This window comes from Columba livia, chromosome 6 (genome assembly GCF_036013475.1).
Source record: "Columba livia isolate bColLiv1 breed racing homer chromosome 6, bColLiv1.pat.W.v2, whole genome shotgun sequence".
In the NCBI taxonomy this organism is placed as follows: domain Eukaryota; kingdom Metazoa; phylum Chordata; class Aves; order Columbiformes; family Columbidae; genus Columba; species Columba livia.
This window is the reverse complement of record NC_088607.1, coordinates 22,852,740-22,870,574: the sequence shown is the minus strand read 5'-3', so window position 1 is coordinate 22,870,574 and position 17,835 is coordinate 22,852,740. Positions and strand designations below refer to the sequence as shown.

At 44.2% G+C, this 17,835-nt stretch overlaps 1 protein-coding gene across 24 annotated transcripts in view; it reads left to right on the top strand.

Moving 5' to 3' along the window:
- The window catches only part of CAMK2G (calcium/calmodulin dependent protein kinase II gamma), a 120,300-nt gene that overhangs the window by 66,991 nt on the left and 35,474 nt on the right, over positions 1-17,835 (top strand). For all 24 annotated transcript variants that reach the window (XM_065067564.1, XM_065067563.1, XM_065067554.1 and 21 more), the window contains 9 exons: positions 1,173-1,227; positions 1,798-1,863; positions 4,647-4,719; positions 7,821-7,923; positions 8,776-8,859; positions 9,733-9,827; positions 12,355-12,477; positions 14,800-14,883; positions 15,532-15,574. In XM_065067564.1, the coding sequence (XP_064923636.1) occupies positions 1,173-1,227; positions 1,798-1,863; positions 4,647-4,719; positions 7,821-7,923; positions 8,776-8,859; positions 9,733-9,827; positions 12,355-12,477; positions 14,800-14,883; positions 15,532-15,574 (726 nt within the window). The remainder of the gene's footprint in view (positions 1-1,172; positions 1,228-1,797; positions 1,864-4,646; positions 4,720-7,820; positions 7,924-8,775; positions 8,860-9,732; positions 9,828-12,354; positions 12,478-14,799; positions 14,884-15,531; positions 15,575-17,835) is intronic.

Genomic DNA, 17,835 nt, shown 5'->3' with positions numbered 1-17,835 from the left:
GTTAGAGTGACTGAGACCCAGTTGAGTCGCAGCGAGTTGCTTTATTTGGGCGGATCAATAGAGGAAGTCTGTAGACAGTCATGTGAAGAAGACGATTTGCCCTACTTGGGGTGTGAAGGTTCAGGTATTGAGTCAGAGAGGGTTGCAAGCTTGTGACTGCAATTGGCAGGGAAAACGCTCAAGTTTTTCAGAAAGGGAGAAAAGCAAAAAGTAGGGGATAGGTAGCAATATGCAATTAAGGGCATAGCTTCTTCTCTTGGATTAGAATTAGTACCTAGGTATCCTAGAAACATGGAAGAAATTGAGGTTTTGATTCAGACAGGAGGAAATGTCACTGTGCTGGCTGCACAGATACAATAGTTATCACCCATGTGTAACAAGGGGGGAAGGAGGGCAGAGCCCCAGAGACCCCAGAATACTGGGGGATAGTGGCCCATCATGGGGAAAGCCCAGTCCTGCAGGTTAAAGGGGACAAGGAAAAGACGAAGGTTAATCTACACAGCAGGAGCAGAACTGGTGAGGGATAGGTAAGGAAGCTGAAGGAGGATGAAATTTTGAGAAGGGGAGTGGGATCAGATATGTCTGTGGTAACAAACAGGTCAGAAAAAAAACAAGACGGGAAACTGGCTCTGAATTTTGGGTAATGGTTTGGGGTGCAAGAATGAAGTGAGAGAAAAGAAGTAAAGAGAAGGAACTTCTTGGAGCTTTACAGATGAAAGGCTGAAGGGAGAACAATAGCACTGCCATGCAGGTGGGGTTGGAATTCAGGTTTTGGGTTGGAGCCTTATTTGAAGATTCTGAAAAGGGTATGTTTTGGGAAATAAGAATGGGATAGGAGAGATTGCAAAACGTGAGCATGAACGAAAGAGTAGGCAGATGTGAAAGGAGGGTGCTGAAGTGCTAGAGAAGGAGAATGAACAGGAGGTCAAAGATATTTAGAGTTTGTTTTGATGCTGGGGAGGAGTGGGTGTGTGTGAAGGACACCCATCTGTTCCTTTGAGATAGCGGAAGGAAATAGGTCACTAAGTGAGCACACAAAGCGAAGGGCATGAGGAATTAATATACTGATTGGGTTGAGGGAGAACTTGACTGTGCGCATGGGTTTGATTTGCGAAGTGTGTCATATTGCTACATGCTCTGTAAATCTCCATTTCTTGATTATGTTTTTGCAGTGCGGCTCCACGACAGTATTTCAGAAGAAGGTTTCCATTACCTCGTCTTTGATCTGTAAGTGTCTTTCTTTGGCTTTGATGCTTCACCAGTGATACAGGCACGTGGATGGTTGCCTAAGAGTGAAATAAAAAGCACCTGCATTCATATAATTATCCCTTTCTCTTTTGAGACCTGTAGATACCTCTGGCCTGTTTGACAGAATGCATTTGCTGTGTGGTAGGGGATGGACCAGGAGGCTCCTGGCAGGAGGTGTAAGCGTGGGATGGCAAAGGATGGCTATCCTGTACAGGGAGCCTGTTTGACTTCGGGCTCTGAGGCAGCCTGGAGGGGATCAGAGGAGGGGTGTTCTGCCCAAGATTAGCATATACTAAGCTCTGTAGAGGCGCATGGGCAATTGGTGCCCAGTGTGTCAGCAGTGTCCTGTGCACTGCTGTTGAAACAGCAGCCCAAGGGCTCAGTAACATGGATGTACCAGTGCTGGTACTGTGGTGGTGGAGCTCTGCCCTGGCTCCCCTGTGCTGCAGATCCCCACACGGGCTGTGAGAAAGGGCCATGTATGTTCTGTGCAACCTTGAGCTAGAGGTGCATGGGCTCTGTAACCTCCCTTGTTCTTTTGCGCTCCAGGGTTACTGGTGGGGAGCTCTTTGAGGATATTGTTGCCAGAGAATACTACAGTGAAGCAGATGCCAGGTAAGACTGTTTCCAGATCCTTCTGTGTGCGTGCCACGTGTGTTGGCAAATGGAATGAGTTTTCCTGACTGTTGTTCTGTGCACGGCTTTGTTCTGACACTTGCTCCCCATCTGGACAAAACAACTCCTCTTTCGGCTGTTAGCATAAACAGTTGTCACAGGTCAGCCTGACTCACTGCAGCTCTGGCCCTTGCCGCTTGCAGATGCTGCTGTCTGTGTGCTTTTTGCTGTGAGACCCATTGCTGGCAGCGTTGTCTGCCTGGCCTTTCTGGTGGGTGGTGACAGTGTCCTTAGAGGAGAGCTGTCCTGTGGCTGCGAGAGCACTGCCTGCTTGGCCTCTGCCTTCTCTTAGTAGGGGTTCTAGTGATGTGCCATTGGTTTTCGGCAGACCTGTACAATTTGCTTGTGTCTAGGTAATGGTTTATGGGGCAGGGGTGAGAGGGGACTTTGAAGGCTATGTTTTGTGGAAGCCCTCTCTGACTGTGAGCTGGTTGGCAGAGTGAGACACAATATGTGAGAGCAACCTTTATATTTTCATAGTAAAAACATTTAGAGTTTTGCCCTTCTTCTTCTGAGTGTGTCCACTGTCTCCCACATGTGTGCTCCTGAAATGGCCTGTGCTTGTCCCTTTGCTGTTTAAGCAGGGTGGGTGTTTTGTGCAGCAGTAGCTGAGGGTGTTCTCTGGCTTGTCTGTCATGCAGCATTTGGAATCAAAGCTGGGATTAGACAGCTCCTGTTCTGCTTTAGCAGGGCTTGAAAGTGGCCTGATGGTGTTATTTCACCCCTGCTTATTCTTCACCTCTGTTCTTATTGCATCCTGACCCTTGCTGGAGCAGAAATTAGCGGTGCTGTGAGGGGAGAGGGGTGAAAAGGGAGCAGTGGGTGCTGCTGCAGGGGAAGCTTGGTAGGTAGTACTGTGAGGAGGATCGTACCAAGTGCAAGGAAGGGAAGAGTATAACCCAGTGTGTTAGTGTAGGTACTGTTGTGAAGCCTGTGGGCGCTTATTTGCTTTCCCTGTGGTACACTTATAATAAACCTCTGTCTTCTGGGCACTGCATGATGCTTTCAAATGAGACATTGTACCACGTGCTACCCTGGTGAGCTGTCTTGTCATTTCTGATGGAGCTCCTGGCAGAGCGGTCTGAAAGCCCTGTAGATGTTTTCAGTGGGGTGTACAGATGATGTAGGCACAGCGTCGCAGACAGATACAGAGTCACTCAAGCCATTCCACCTTGAAGTTGGGAAGTTTTGAGGTTTTCAGTCATTATCCTTCCCCCTATCCCGCTTGCCAATGCCTGTTCCCAAAAATGGTCAAGAGCTGGCAGTGACTGTCACTGCTCAGGAAAATTATGGCAGGGTCAGGGGAAAAGGAGAACTGTCTGTTGCTCTGTGAGCCTTCCTCGGGGTGCTCAGCCCTCTGACTGTCAGCTGGCCAGGTCTCGGAGTGCCCACAAAATGACAGAGTGAAACTCCTCCCTTCCTCTCCCCATGCCGAGTTGAATTCCAGAGCAGGCTGGGAGAGCGAGGGAGCAAGGTCCGTGCCAATCTGCCGCACTTGGCTCGCCTGGGACACCTCACACTTTTGCCATTTTTGGCCAGAAAATCTCTCTCTCTCAGACTCGGCTCTGTTCTAATTATACATTTTTGTTTTGGGAGCGGGGAGATATTAATGGACTCCGACCCTGAGGTTTGTACTGCCAGCTCTGGAGGGGTGGGGGTAACAAATACACAGTGCTGTACATCCGCTCCTCTTCTTCCCCTTACCCTCTTCCCATCTTTCCCAGTAGCTGATTTCCTTTCCCTCAAATATTTCACTCATTTCAAATTTGTTCCCCTGAGATTTGTAGAATTCAGCGAGGGGACTGACTGATCCTGCAGTGAAGACACAAACCCATCCGAGTTGTCCACATCTGGGTGCTTACTGCCCAGCCATAGCTGTAAAAATCCCTTCTCCATTCCACATTCACCCGTGGGAGATGAGTAAATGCTTAGCGGAAGAGATGTTTTCTACCAGAAATCTCACCCACAGATGTGTTGCACTGCCCTTATGCAACAGGTGTAAATAACATCTTTTGCCCCTGCGATTACAGCAGCAGGAGCAGCAGAGACAGGGATTTCTGTGAGCTGGGGGAGTGCAGCGTGCTGCACTTAGCAGGGAGTGTGTCTGCTTTTCAGATCACTAACCCCTTAAGTGGGATCTGTACTTAAAAGGCACCCAGCAAGCGGGTGTGTGCACACATTGTGTATGTAAAGTGCTTGAGATGCTGCTCTGAAAGCTTTGCGAGCTGGCAGTCACCCAGGAGTCGTCATCCTGAGTTTGCTGGGGGAGGCTGCTGCTCTCTGAAAGTTTATTCTTTTCTCGGGACTAGCCCAGATGGATGTTTCCTGGAGCGACTGCGGCTTGCTTGCCCAGTCTTGGCTGCTGTTTGCAGATACTTGGGTGCCTCGGTTCTCCTGTGCGGGATGGATGCTGTTGGCTGAAGGAGCAAGTGAGATGCTTTGTGTGATGGGGAGGAAAGGAAGGAGATGATGCGAGATAGGAGAGAGGCTTTGTGGTCCTGCTATGGCTGGGATGTTTGGCATCCTGTTGCTGAGGGGGCTGATGGTGTCCAGCTGTGCCAGTATGAGCTATGTCATCCTGCGGGCATGACGAAGGGATTCAGCCTGGGGTCTTGAACTCTCTCTGGTGAAAATATAAAAGTTAGGGAAATAGTTCTGGGATGAGATGTCAAGCGTACGTGTGTGTGTGCATAACTCTGTGTGTCTCTCCCTTTATCTTGCAGCCACTGTATTCATCAGATACTGGAGAGTGTGAATCACATTCACCAGCATGATATCGTGCACAGGGACTTGAAGGTAATATTTCCTCCGTGCCACAGAGGCTGAGGAGAGCAGCCAGGGGATCACTGGAAGAGACAAGACAGCAATACTGTGTTGCCAGCTGGCAGGGTTTTTTTACGTGAACTGGGCTCAGGGGTTCCTAAAGCAGAAATTTGCTCCTTAGGAGTTTTCTAGAGGGTATGTTGAACTCCTGAGGAAGTTTTCAGTCTTCATGAACCTTGTCAGTTCTCAGCCTCTCTGAGGGAGCTCCAGGATGGGGTGGTTGTGATCCCTGTAGTGCAGCAGGCTTTCGGAGAAACTTGAGTAGGACTCATTAGGATGAAGGACACTTTCTAGTTTGCCATTGGAGAGATCTCTAGAGACCTGGGGCAATCTCTGTTCAATCTGCCAGGATGAGTTTGTCTGCACAGAGCATGTATATTTTTATTCTGCACTGTTGCCAAACACATGCCATTGAGCTAGGACAGAGATGCACAACAAGAATTTTTCATGTCACTTCTTTCTTCTCTCATCAGTAGAAGTACTTTTAATCTAAAACCAAAACTACTGGTGAGTTAAACACTGGGTGAATCAACCATTTGCCATATTATAACACATTTATAGACCCAGAGCCCCCATAGTGTAGTTACTTAAATTCCCTTCCTTCATAGCACCAGCTGTACTGGGAGCTGGGCAGGCTCCAGAATGAAGAGGTTTATGCAGGAAGGTCTACCTGCCCTGCAGCCCTCTGTCTAAAGTGGGAACAATGATGGCCACCAGTGGTCCAGTTAAATTAATGCAGGGTGACACCTGCTGCTAGTGTTGGTTTTGGTTTGTTATACAGTGCATAAAGGAAAGATATAAAAATACTTTACAGAGAGCAAGGTAAAACCCTGTTGTAAGCTCAGTGACAGTATTCCCCCAGTGTTTTGATCTAGTAGACAGCTGTTGACCCTTAGTGCTTCTGGCAAATTCCCATGCAACATTTCTGGCCTTCTGATCCAGAGCACTGTGAAAAGATGCAAGTGATTTTCTGAGGAAAGGCTGCTCTGGATTAGAGTTGACACCTGCTCTTGAGAAAGGCAGCCTCCAGCCAGCACTGCTGCCCAAAGTTAGGGCCTCTGTGAAAATTGGTAGTGTTTTCCAGTCCAGGATGGTTTAAGTTTTCCTTTGCATCCTATGTTCAGATATAATCTGGGTTGCTTCCCCTGTTTTGTTTGTGTGGAAGTTGTGAACTTGTTTAAAACATATCAGATGCTAGACACTCCTCACTGTAGTTAGTGTTTCTTCTGTTGCTTGCTCTGATTCACTGAAACTATCCAGGCCTGAGGAGTAGCTATTCCTTTTAGCAAGAAAAGATCCTGTGCTCTTTATTTAATATTTAGCTCCTTGACAAAAGCTTGGCCTTCAGGATCCCAGCAGAGCTTGCTTCGAGTGAAGTTTTGTCTTTTGCAGCTCCCTCTCCTAAGCTAGTCTTTTGGCTGACATGCTGCTAAAGAACTTCAAATGTTGAGCTGTCCATAGGGTCCGTAAGAAATTAGGGAATGCATTCACATCCTTACCGAAAGGTGTGTGAAACCTGAAACAACTTGTATGTTGACAAACATGTACATGGATAAGCACCATTAGCCTTAAGGTGTTTGTAGCTGTATTTTGGAAGCGAAGAGTGCTTAATGAGCACAAGCCTGGCCTGAATTTCCCTGTTTCTTAGTCAAGCAAAGCTGAGGTATAATCTGAAGTTGAGAGGGATTTTTAGAAGCCTTCCTTGTTTTTGTTTTGTTTATTTTCCACTGGTGAACTTTCATCAGTGTAGCTTGATTAACGCTATCTCTTCCACTTCTCATGTTGTGAAAATCTAATAGCATCCCATTATCCTGGTATTGAGACCCAGTTCCTCTTCCTTCCCTGCTTCTTATGGCAAGGACTGTGATGGGCAAGGCTGTTCTCCCTTCATTCAAAGCAGAAGCAAGGCACATGCTCAGTGCTTTAAGGCAGGTAACTGAGCAAAGCATCTTGTTCCTGTCAGGCAGAACAGAGGATGGTGAGTTACCATGGGATGAAAATGGTGAGCAGGCTGCAAAATGGACCTTCATCACATTTGTGAACTGAGACAGACACCTGTTTCTGGATTTCCAGGCTTCCGTCTTGCTCTGTTAAAAGCTTAAGTTTATATGAATTGCACAAATGATCAGAAGGGAGTAGAATGAGAAATTACATTTGTCCTGCCTGTCTATAAGTTGTGTTTACTGCAGAGCTGAAATAGCCACCACCTTAAATGCTTTGGGGTTTTGAAGGGTGCCTTGTAACTACCTGCTCTAGTGCTTCAGAGGAAGCTGCTGACTCTCAGTACAGTTTTTGGAGTTGTGTTAAGCCTTCTGCTGAAGTTCCTTTGCTGGAACACAACAGAATTGTGATTCGAGTGAGATTCATGTGATGGGCAAAAGTCTGTCTCCCTTTCGTGGCACATGGGAGAAGTGACATGGCTGCTTGTTGTATAGGTGACAGCAGCAGTAGCAAGACAGCATATTTTACGCTGCTGCAAATATGTAGCATGAAAAAACAGCTTACAAGAATACTCACTGCTGTGCTGCTTACGCCTATTTGAGGCTGAGGCTTTTTCTGTAAGGGATGAAATCTACTGCCTATCCAGATGATGCCTTCCCACATTACGTTGCTGTATTTGGCAGCCCCTATTAGCATCATATGTACTTTTTCAGTGCCTTGGGGACCATGTAATGTTCATGGGGAGAAACCTCACTGCAGATTGTACCTACTGCATCTTCCCCCCCTTCTTCCTCTCCCCAGTTACTCTCTGTGGGGATGACAGAAACAAATATTGTGTTCTGTGCTGCAGGAACTGTGCTGCCAGTGCCCTCTGGTGTCAGCGTGTAACATACGGGCTGGGCTGGGAGAGGCTCTGGCTTCCACAGAAGTTTTGTGTTAGACTAGAAGATTTTCTGCCACTCTAGGTCACGGCCATTTGTTGCTGTTGCTCCATCTTCACCTGAACAACTTTAGTACATGCCTGCTAAATTCAGTCAGCAAATTCAATTTAATTATGTGAATACTGAGGTGGGAGGCTTTAACGGCAGTATCAGTCTTTCATTGTTATCTCCCTTTTTCTTTCTTCTCCCCAGCCTGAAAATTTACTACTGGCAAGTAAATGTAAGGGTGCTGCTGTCAAGCTGGCTGACTTCGGACTGGCTATAGAAGTGCAGGGAGAGCAGCAGGCCTGGTTTGGTAAGAGTGTTTGAGCTTCCCCACTATTGCTCCCCCCATCCTGGTGGCTGGTTGTGTTGCACCCTACCCGAGTACTGCCTCTCGGCTCTTCCAGCACACTTGTGTGTAGTCGGCATTGCTGCTTCCTTTCCGAACTTCTTGGCCTCTGGGTCCTTGGGCATGAGCCTAAGTGCAATATAGGAAAGAATATGATAAAGAAAGAAACAATGGCTAAGTATTTATCTGTTTTTCTTCTCAGTTTGCAGTAGATGCTAGTGTCAGAGATGAACGCAGCTGCTAAGTTTAGACCCTGATCCAAACTTTCCTACTGCTCAGGAGTGTAGACATCTGGAATTTTGTTTGGTCATTTTACAGAAGTGCATTTGACCTGGCACATTTGGATTGGCCTTATCTTTGTTTAACTAAAATATAATTAGAAATAAGACCTTTTCAGGCTAAACATCAGCTCTGAGACTCTGCAGTTCTGCAGAGATTCTGGAGAGATGGCTGCTTCTCCTGGTCTCCTCACAGCATTTGGCAGTGAGATGTGTCCCACCTGCGTCTTGTGTTTTAAAACTCTAAGGCATTGTATGTAACAATGATATGATGCCTGATGTATGAGTTTGTGCCCAGCTGGTTGGCATGGTCCCTCTCTCCTTTCTGTTTTTCCTGCAATATGTAGACACTCTATCCGATATATTCTTCTTTTTCCTCTTTCTGTTGGTCTAACAATGAGTAGCTCTAGCAAATATGGGGTGGAGGGTGGGAAATGGGATTTGAAATTTTTTGGTTACCATTAGTGAGTTTTGTGGTACGGCAAGATCTCTTTTGCTTGGGCACTGTAAGTACTTCATGTCATCCATTTCCTGGCAGGGTTTGCTGGCACTCCAGGCTACCTTTCCCCCGAAGTCTTAAGAAAAGATCCTTATGGAAAACCAGTGGATATATGGGCATGTGGTAAGACTCTGTCAAAATGTTTTACACTTAAACGACATTGTTCCATGTGAAAGAGCAATTCATGATAACCTGTTGCTGGGAGGGTGTGCAGTGCTCCTGCTTATTAGGTGGAGAGATGAAGGCACACCTGAGGATAAGCACCTTGTGTAGATGGAGTTAATATTGAAGCCTGAACTCTTTTGATTCTGGCTCCTAACCCTTTCCTCAGGCCATCTATCAGACGTTTGAGAATCAAGACATACGACCTGTCTGTGCTTTGCAGAGTCAGTGGTTTAGATAACTGTAGCAATTTCCTGTTACCCTATATAGAAGATGAAATACTGAAGAGAGCTGATTTTTTTAATAAGGAAAAAATGAAGTGTAAGTGTATCTGGGACTGATAAGTTTAAAGATATGTGATATCAGCGTTGCCTGACATGGACTAAATGGTTCTCTACAGGCCAGGAGTGTTAGCTTTGCCAATGGCATTTTTGTCCCAAGACCACGTGCAGTAAGTATCTAAAAGCCTAGTCTTTCCTAAAAAGTCCCTTGCTGCCCAGGAGCCACAGGGGTTGTGGCTTCATTTTATTCTGAGAGCAGCTGGGAGTTGTGGCTCACCAGCCATGATAGCCAGAGGAGGGTAGAAGGACATCATGCACCTTGTTGTAGCTCCTGGCAGCTGGCGTTAAGAGCTGAACATGAAGTGCCAGGGTGAGGTTCAGCAGGCAAGAGGTTTGTACTGACTGTTTCTACCTTGGAAGGATAAATATGATGGCAAATGAAGATATAGAGCAAGCATTGCATTTGGGGACTGTTAAGAGGGAAGGAAGAGGGGCTGAAGGAATAACTGGTGGATTAGCCTAACCATAGTGTATCTGTGTCTCTCCCTCCCAGGAGTGATTCTGTACATATTACTAGTGGGGTACCCTCCCTTTTGGGATGAAGATCAGCACAAACTCTATCAGCAGATCAAAGCCGGAGCCTATGACGTAAGGGCACTTTCTTGCTGAGTACCTGCATGGGTGTAGAAGCCATCAAAACATGGCACTATCTTACTTGGTGTCCAGCAGCAGGCCCCAAGCTACTGTGCAAAGTGATGTTTGGTGTGTTTGTACACCTTGTTGTCTTCACTGCCTGGGATGCAGTCCTGTTTGGGGCTACTGAAAAGAAGTGCGGAAAGCATTGCAGCAGGCACCAAGACGTTGCTGGTCATTAGGGAAATGCAGAGCTGGAAATGCAGATGTTGTGAAATAGTGCCTCGTTTACCACAAAGTGCTGCAGACATAGCCAGTGCTAACTTAGGGGAAGAGGGTGGAATGAAGGAACCTGTCTTTATCAAGGCCTAATTAAAAATGTGAGGAAGTATTCTGTAAAATAATAGCTTAAATGATGGCCTCTCATCTCCTCAGTGCCACAGTAGAATGTCTTCCAGCCATGGAAAGCAGGGAGCCAAGTGAGAAGGCTGAATGGCAGGGGCTTTTGGAGGGGTGGCTTTGTGGTGGGAGTCAGTGTGGTGAGTTGGAAGCTCTGATAAAAAGCCAAGCAGTTCTTGCAACACTTCTCAGAGCATTGCAAAACTGAGGTGTAAAAAGTGCCTGGAAGAGAGGAATAGCAAGGAGTTTACTACTGGAGAGCAAAGGTGATATAAAATGAGCTTTGGGTACCACCTTGAATGTTTGGCATAAATTCTTCCACGTAAAAAGAGGCTTGAGAGGGAATAAGGAACTCCTGGAAATCCTAGCTCAAAGTCTGTGGGGCATGAATATCAAGAGGAAGTTGGGGAGTTCATTTTGTAGACTGTCTTGTGGTCTTCATGAAAAAAAAAAATGCATGAGGGTTCTTCTGGACCCCAGTTACCTTCCAGCTTCTGTGCCTGAGACCATGAGAGCGACTGTACTGGTGAGAGCAAAGGCCTGCATAAACCTGTGTCCTGCCTTGGTGGCTTCCTGAGTGAAAGGAAAGTGATGTCTTCGTACTTGAGAGCCATAAATGGACTTGTGTTATTCTCTTGCCTTCCTGCCCTCTTGTTTCTGTTTTGCTTGTTCTCATTTGAAGTGTTTTTGCACTAATTATATCGATGGAGATTTTCAAAGCGTTTCAGGGTTTAAATGTCTAACTCTTTGTAAGTTGTGAGGAGTGAAGTGCCTGATGCCTCCTATGTACCTGTTGGTTTTGAATTCTTACCTATAATGAACGAGTTCCTGTAGATTCCTCCTGTTTTGCCTGGTAGAATACAGCTCAAGTTTTACTGGCGTACCTGCTCCTGGTGTCCTTACTGCAGCACCAAGGAACCTGTATGCACTGTACCCGTCTGTTGGTGTCTCTTGACCATAGAGGAAGTGGCAACTGTGAATTGGACTTTCTGATGTTGGGTAGGGGGTTTGCAAGGCATTACTGTGAATACTTGAGAGTTCAGGTGGGGAGAAAGTGTCCTGGCTTGAAAGCTCAGTATCAGAATTTTTGAGTAGTCTCTTGCAATGTTCACAGGACAAATTGTATAATGCCTTGCTGATTCCCGAGAATGCAGAAATAAGGTTATACACAAATCAGATATGGTGGGTGTATTTTTATAACCCAGCTGAGCAAAGCACAAAATGCAGGAGAAAAGAGATGAGGTAATTGTTTCTAAATAATGTAGTTCTCAGGATAAATCAGTCTTCCCTCACCCTTAAAGACGGGAGTTTTATCCCGACAGTAGATTTATCTTTGTGTTCTCACGTTCACTTGTATTTGGCTTGCTGTCATCTATACCACTGGCAAGCATCTGGAGGATGGCGCAAATGTCTTTATCATTACTGGAATTATAGGAGAGACCAGTTACCCCTTGTGGATGATCAGTAGCTGAAACACTTGAGATTCTTTTCTTTGTTTCCACACTTCTGTGTTCTTATCCACTTTTACATTGCTCTTGCTCCCCAAGTAATAATTTCTAGTACAGTAGGTATTTGCTAACAACTTGCAGGTGGGTTGCTGCACCTAAGTGACTGGTATTGTTCCAGGATATTGCGCTTTATGGTGGAGAAAGGATACCTGATGGGATGTTCTCTGTTAGCGGTTTTTGCTTTCATGAGGTTTTGCTGTAGTTAAGTGTTCGTGATTTTGCGTATGCTGTTACAGCTTTATATCATGCTGGAGAAAGAGCAAGGTGAGGTAAAAAAGTCAGTGCTTGTGTTTTTCATGTCAGAACTCATTTTAAAAGTGACTTTACTTTTTTTGACTGTTAAGCGTGGAAGAAATTCAAAGGTCTGAATGATTCCTAGAAGGCTTTTGCACTGTAAATCTTCCAGCCTGTGTCTGGTGATTAGTAGAGGTGTGTCCTGCTGTCTGGTACCATTCATTTGCTATATTCTGTATGATTTTCAGCATGGGTTTTCACAGAAATTGGTGTTTTTTGCAAATACGTTAGCCCTGGTATCAAAAGGGCAAAAGCTGGAATTCAGCTCTGTTGGAGGGAGAGTATCTTCTGCTAGTAGAAGATATTTTTAGTTCATGATCCATTCCTTCTTCCTCTTTCAGTTCCCATCACCTGAGTGGGACACGGTGACTCCTGAAGCAAAGAATTTGATCAACCAGATGCTAACGATAAACCCAGCAAAGCGCATCACAGCCGACCAGGCTCTCAAACATCCATGGGTCTGCGTAAGTGTTTTCTTCTATTACAGACTGATTTGTGGTTTACCATGAACTGACAAACTGACATGTCAAGAAGACTTTGCTGCACAGAGGAACCCAGAATATTTTAAAGATTTCAAATTGTGATTTTTATTATTTTTTTTTGGAGGGTGACCTTCAACAAGCCAACTTTGTCATGCTGTGGTGCTTTCATTGCCACCGGAGGAAAAAAAAAACCCTTATTCTTTAGAAAGAAATTTTATTGAAAAAATGTTTTGTGAACGTCCATAGTTTCTGGTTTCCCCCATATGTTCTCTTTTAATCCACATCATCCTAAAATGTCAGATGGAATTTGGCATCAGACAAAATATTTTAGGATTATTTTATTCTTAATCTCTACTTTAGTTTATTGCACTGCAGCTTTGCAATGTTGGAACATTTCTGCTGTGCTGCAGCTTAACTGGCTATAAGCTTGAAATGAGTGAAAAATCTTTTGCTGGTCTGTGTATGTAGTTTCTGCCGTACCAGACCACACACATGAGTATTTTTCATCTTTGCAAAGTTGGCAAGGAAATCCCAGAACTCAGCTGGGAGTGGGCGTAAGGTAGGGCAGCAGTAGTGCACTTTTCCCTCTGTAGAATGAAGTAGTTCCACCTAAGTCTAACCAGGCACTCTTGTAATACCATACCATACTTCTGCTTTTTAGGTTGTGTTCAGTATGTTCCTTTGCTCACTTGTTCTTGAGATTTTCACTCCACCACAAAACAGCAAATTAGCAATTTAAACTGACATGAACATCTGTGTAATGGCAGTGTAAGTGATGTAAAGTGATTCATGTTCCTTGGAAGTCAAAACTTCACACTAGTAATCAATAATCAATAGCAGTTCCTGTATATTTAGATTTTGTCCCAATGCCTGTAACCAAAGCCGTAAGGATTACGATAGCTTGCTCCTTGTGGCAGCGTAATATGGAACAGTTCAAGAGAGGCTTTCCTTCCTTGAGTTACGGGGAGTTTGATTTCACTTCACACATTTCAGCCTCTCACCCAAACTGTCTCCTGCCGAGTCTGCTGTTTCCATTTGCTCTGTAGTTTCTGTGTGTGCAACAGACATTTTCTTTTCGGTGTGTACAACAGACGTTTTCTTTTGGGAGGTGTGTTGCTCCTCTGAAGTGAATGTGGTAGGAAATCTTAACAGTTTATCTGAGACACTGAGTTTCTTAGCATCACTGAACTTTTGAAATATGTGTCCTATCTCTTTTAAGTCCACATTGAACAACTGAACATCACTGTCACTCCTAGAGAGTCTGAATGAACAGTGACCATCAAAAGTTGTTAAAGAGGACAGTTTAATTACGTTCTTCCTCCACACTGCCATGTAGACTGCAGCAGCTTTGACGACAGGATTGAAGCAGAGACTTCTCATGAAACTTAGCTGAACATAAGCACAGTTTACAGTTCTTTTGGGTATTGCAGAATTTTTTCCAAGCAGGAGAAAGATAATGGAGGCTTTGTACAAACTGATTTACTCATCTATCTAGTTAGTAATTCACCCACTGTCCTTGTAAAGGGAATTCTGGCTTGTGGCTCTGTGCAAGAGCAACAGCTACTTTGGCATTAGTCTCTGGTTTCCTCATGTGCTCTGAATGCCTGGTGGCATCTGTCTCTGTTTTCCTCATGTGCTCTCAATGACTGGCAACGCTTCTGGGAAGTTCTCTTTTTGTGGCTGATGAGATCCCAGTCTACTGTGCATGACAGGTGTGCATCACTGGCTAGAGGTTATGCTCAGGTTTTTTAGTTGGTACACTAGAGCTATATGATCTTTCCTCTTACACACTGAAAATCTGTTTCTGCAAAACTGATGCAAAAATACTGAGGCCTCTGCTAGTCAGCACTTACATTCAGGGAGTTGCCATGTCCAGGAAGGCTACCACTCACTAGTATTCATGTACTGCTTGGATTTTTCCCTTAGAGCTATAACTAATGCAACCCAGGTCATTTCTGTAGTGCCTCCAAATCAGTCCCCATGGATGTGCTTACTTGTTTGACTTTATCTTCTTACTGTCTTGATCTATTTGTGTACAGGGAGAGACAGGGAACATGGATACTCACCTGTACCTCAGTCATAGAGTTTCTTGGGCACAGTTCTGGAAGAGCCAACTTTGACTTAACGTGTCTTGCTCTATTGGGAAATTAAGTGATGAACTGATGGCAGTGTTCTGCAGCTGTGCAGTGATAAGACACTTGGCCATGTCAGATTGCATGTCATTGTTGTGTGAAGGTGGAGAAAACTCCCCTGGCTGATTTGGTTAGGGTATGTTCTTGATATTTTGCTGTTAATATTTTTCAGCAACGATCCACTGTTGCTTCGATGATGCACAGGCAGGAGACTGTGGAGTGCTTGAGGAAGTTCAATGCTAGAAGGAAGCTAAAGGTAAGTGTATGCTAGTTTGCCTTTAGTTTGATTTAAATCCTCTGAATTTGAGGTTAATGCCTTCCTAGTGGCAATAGTTTTTCTTAATGAATCGCTTAATGAAGTACCTTATATGGTCCTCTAGTACAAGGTACTAAAGAGGTGTATTGAGGAGCTGAGTAGTTTCTTTCTCCAAAGCTGTAAGCTTCTCAGGCTTCTTCCACTGCAAAATCACCCCTTCTCCTTTATGCACCAGGGTTAAAGTAAAGCAACTGGTTCTTGACTCCTGGGGCTTTTGGTTCTGATCACTCTCTGCCTCCCAGTAATAGTGTAGAGTTGCCTGAAGCTAGGGCAAAGTGTCTGGCCTGTGTATGGAGCAGCCATCTGCTGTTTGAAAGCCAGGAAGCAACTCTGTGTCCAAACATAACTCTTAGTGCTATTTTAGATTTCCAAGGCTATCCTGCCTGGCCTCTATCTGCTGCTCTAGAGAGGCTGGACTCCAAGCAGTCCTGTCTCCAGTCCAACAGCTACATGTGGGAATCCTGGATACAATTGGTGTTGGGATGCCTCTGCTTTGGTACCTGACACACTGTGTTCTCCCTGGGTCAGCGCAGCTGCTTTCTGAAGTGAGTGATGCTGTCTGTTACCCTTTCTTTCTTTTCCCCACAGGGTGCAATCCTCACAACAATGCTTGTGTCTCGGAATTTTTCAGGTAAGTTCTCACTCTTCCCATCCCTCCCTTGGTTTTGTGTGAGTATTTGTGTGAGGAGGGATGTTGTAACCATTTGGGGGTTGAGTAGGAGGGGAGAAAACAAACACACAGTTCACCATGCTGTAATTGTGGTCGCTTTGTCTTCACTGGTGACCAGCATGAAATAGGAAGTGATTTGTTTGGGGAGGAGCACATGGTGCTGTAGTCTGGTACAAAGCAGAAATAAAGTCAAATGCCACAATCCTCTCATGATGTTTTGTGATCAGATTATTTTGAGAAAATTCTGTCTGGTATATGTTAGCTTTCCTGTCTGAATCCAGGAGTCAAGAACCCTTATTAGGTAGCAGTGATTCCTTTAGACCTGAGGCAGGGGCTAAGAGCAAGTAATAATATTGGTGAGAATAGGGAGGGGAGCTATTTGGGTATTGCATTACTTTGACTCATCAAAAATGGGTCTGAAGCATCTAGCTATCAGAGTTTTCCTTCTTGGAGTCTCAGAAGTGGTTTTCATCCTTTTAAGCCTAATAACTGGTAGTCTGGCTCCCACCCAACTGCATTACGTAGTGCACTTACTGAAAATGCAAATATCAACATGCAAATCAGTGCTTTTTGGAAGATTATTGTCTTGGCTCAGCACATCTAGGTTATGTAGTCTTATTTGTGTTCATTTCAATTTGGGTGGAAAACCACTATTTGTAAGTGCTTTTGGTTTATGGGATTGTTTGCTTTCTTTGCCCTCTTTGCCATTTTTTTTTCTTTCTCTCTTTTAAAAAGGACAATCACTGAATGCATGAGTCAGATTTTTATTGCACCTGACTACAGTTACTTTCAAATGAAAGTCTACTGTATGGATTATAAGTGATGATGAATGAAATGGAAGTGTATTAATTTCATCTGGCCATTTGCTAATGGTGGATAGCAATACTTATATTCTGGGTGGTGTTACAATGAACTTCTAATCATAATGAAAACCTCTGTGAAATTATCATCCCAGTGTTCAAAGTGCGCATGCACACATACATTCTTTTGTGAAATCAAGGCAGCATTTTTAACCTTCCTTATGGTGGTTTAAAGGAAAAATTTAAGTATGTGAAATCCAGCTACAGTTAAGGGAAAACCCTCAGCAACTCCAGAATGGTTTTCCTTGGTTTTTGCTTTTGGGGAACCTGTGCCAATATGTTAGGACTAGCTGTGGCTACAGCAATTCCTCTTCACTGCATTTCTGATAGTTTGGCCTTAAAGGGGCAGAATAATTTTCTCTATTCACCCGTCCCAGGATTGTGCTATGACAGGACTTTAAAATTATACTTTTTTTTTTTTTTTTTTTTTTTCTGAGAGTGATTCTGAAATAAGTGAGGAGCTATGGCACAACAGCAAGGCTTCTGCGGGACTGTATGGAACATAATGTTTTCTTGGGCTTTCTGCTGGTGTGAACAGTCTTTGATCTATTCACACAGATAGTTTTTATTTCACTTAATTGATGATTCTGAAATAGTCAGTATTTTTTTTAACAGCAGTTTGATTCATTTTTAGTCTACAAATGTTGTCACTTCTAATGAAGCTGCAGAAGTGCTTGGGTAAGAAAATCTCCTGTGGCCCAGATTTTGAGTACATGAAATGCCTGAGAGAAGGGTTCTCCTTAATGGTGTATGACCTATACATCCACTTATTCCCTGAACTGGTATTGAGGAGGAACAGGCTTGCTCTGCTCATTCTCCCCTGTCTCAGGGGCTGAAGCTGCTGGATCCACTTCAGTTAACAGCTGAAGAAAAGGAAATCCTAGGTGGCCCATAGTGACTGCAGAGTTCTCAGTATCACTGAGTTATACTTTGAATGTAAGCTGTGATTCCAGGTAATGAGAAGCTCTGAAAAACTGTCCAGAAAGACATGTTGTGAATGTAGATGCAAAGCATTATAGCCTCTGCAGATTGTAGTTATTCCTAATATTTTTATGTGTTTTGAAAGAGGTGAGATCAACTACTCTTGTTTTCTTTGCAGGATTGTGTGTGGTGTGAGCTTGACTTTATTATTATTATTATTATTATTATTATTATTATTATTATTATTATTATTATTATTACTATTTACTTAGGGTTTTTTAATTTCTGCAATTGAAATACATGAATCTGCTGGAAGTTAAAAATAAGTACATGCTAATTGAAAGTAAGAAGTTAGAAAGTCCATGTGGGAACTTGGGATATAGTGCAGACTTTTCCTATCACAACAGGTTATCTGACTGCACTTGAAAAGTTCTGAAATAG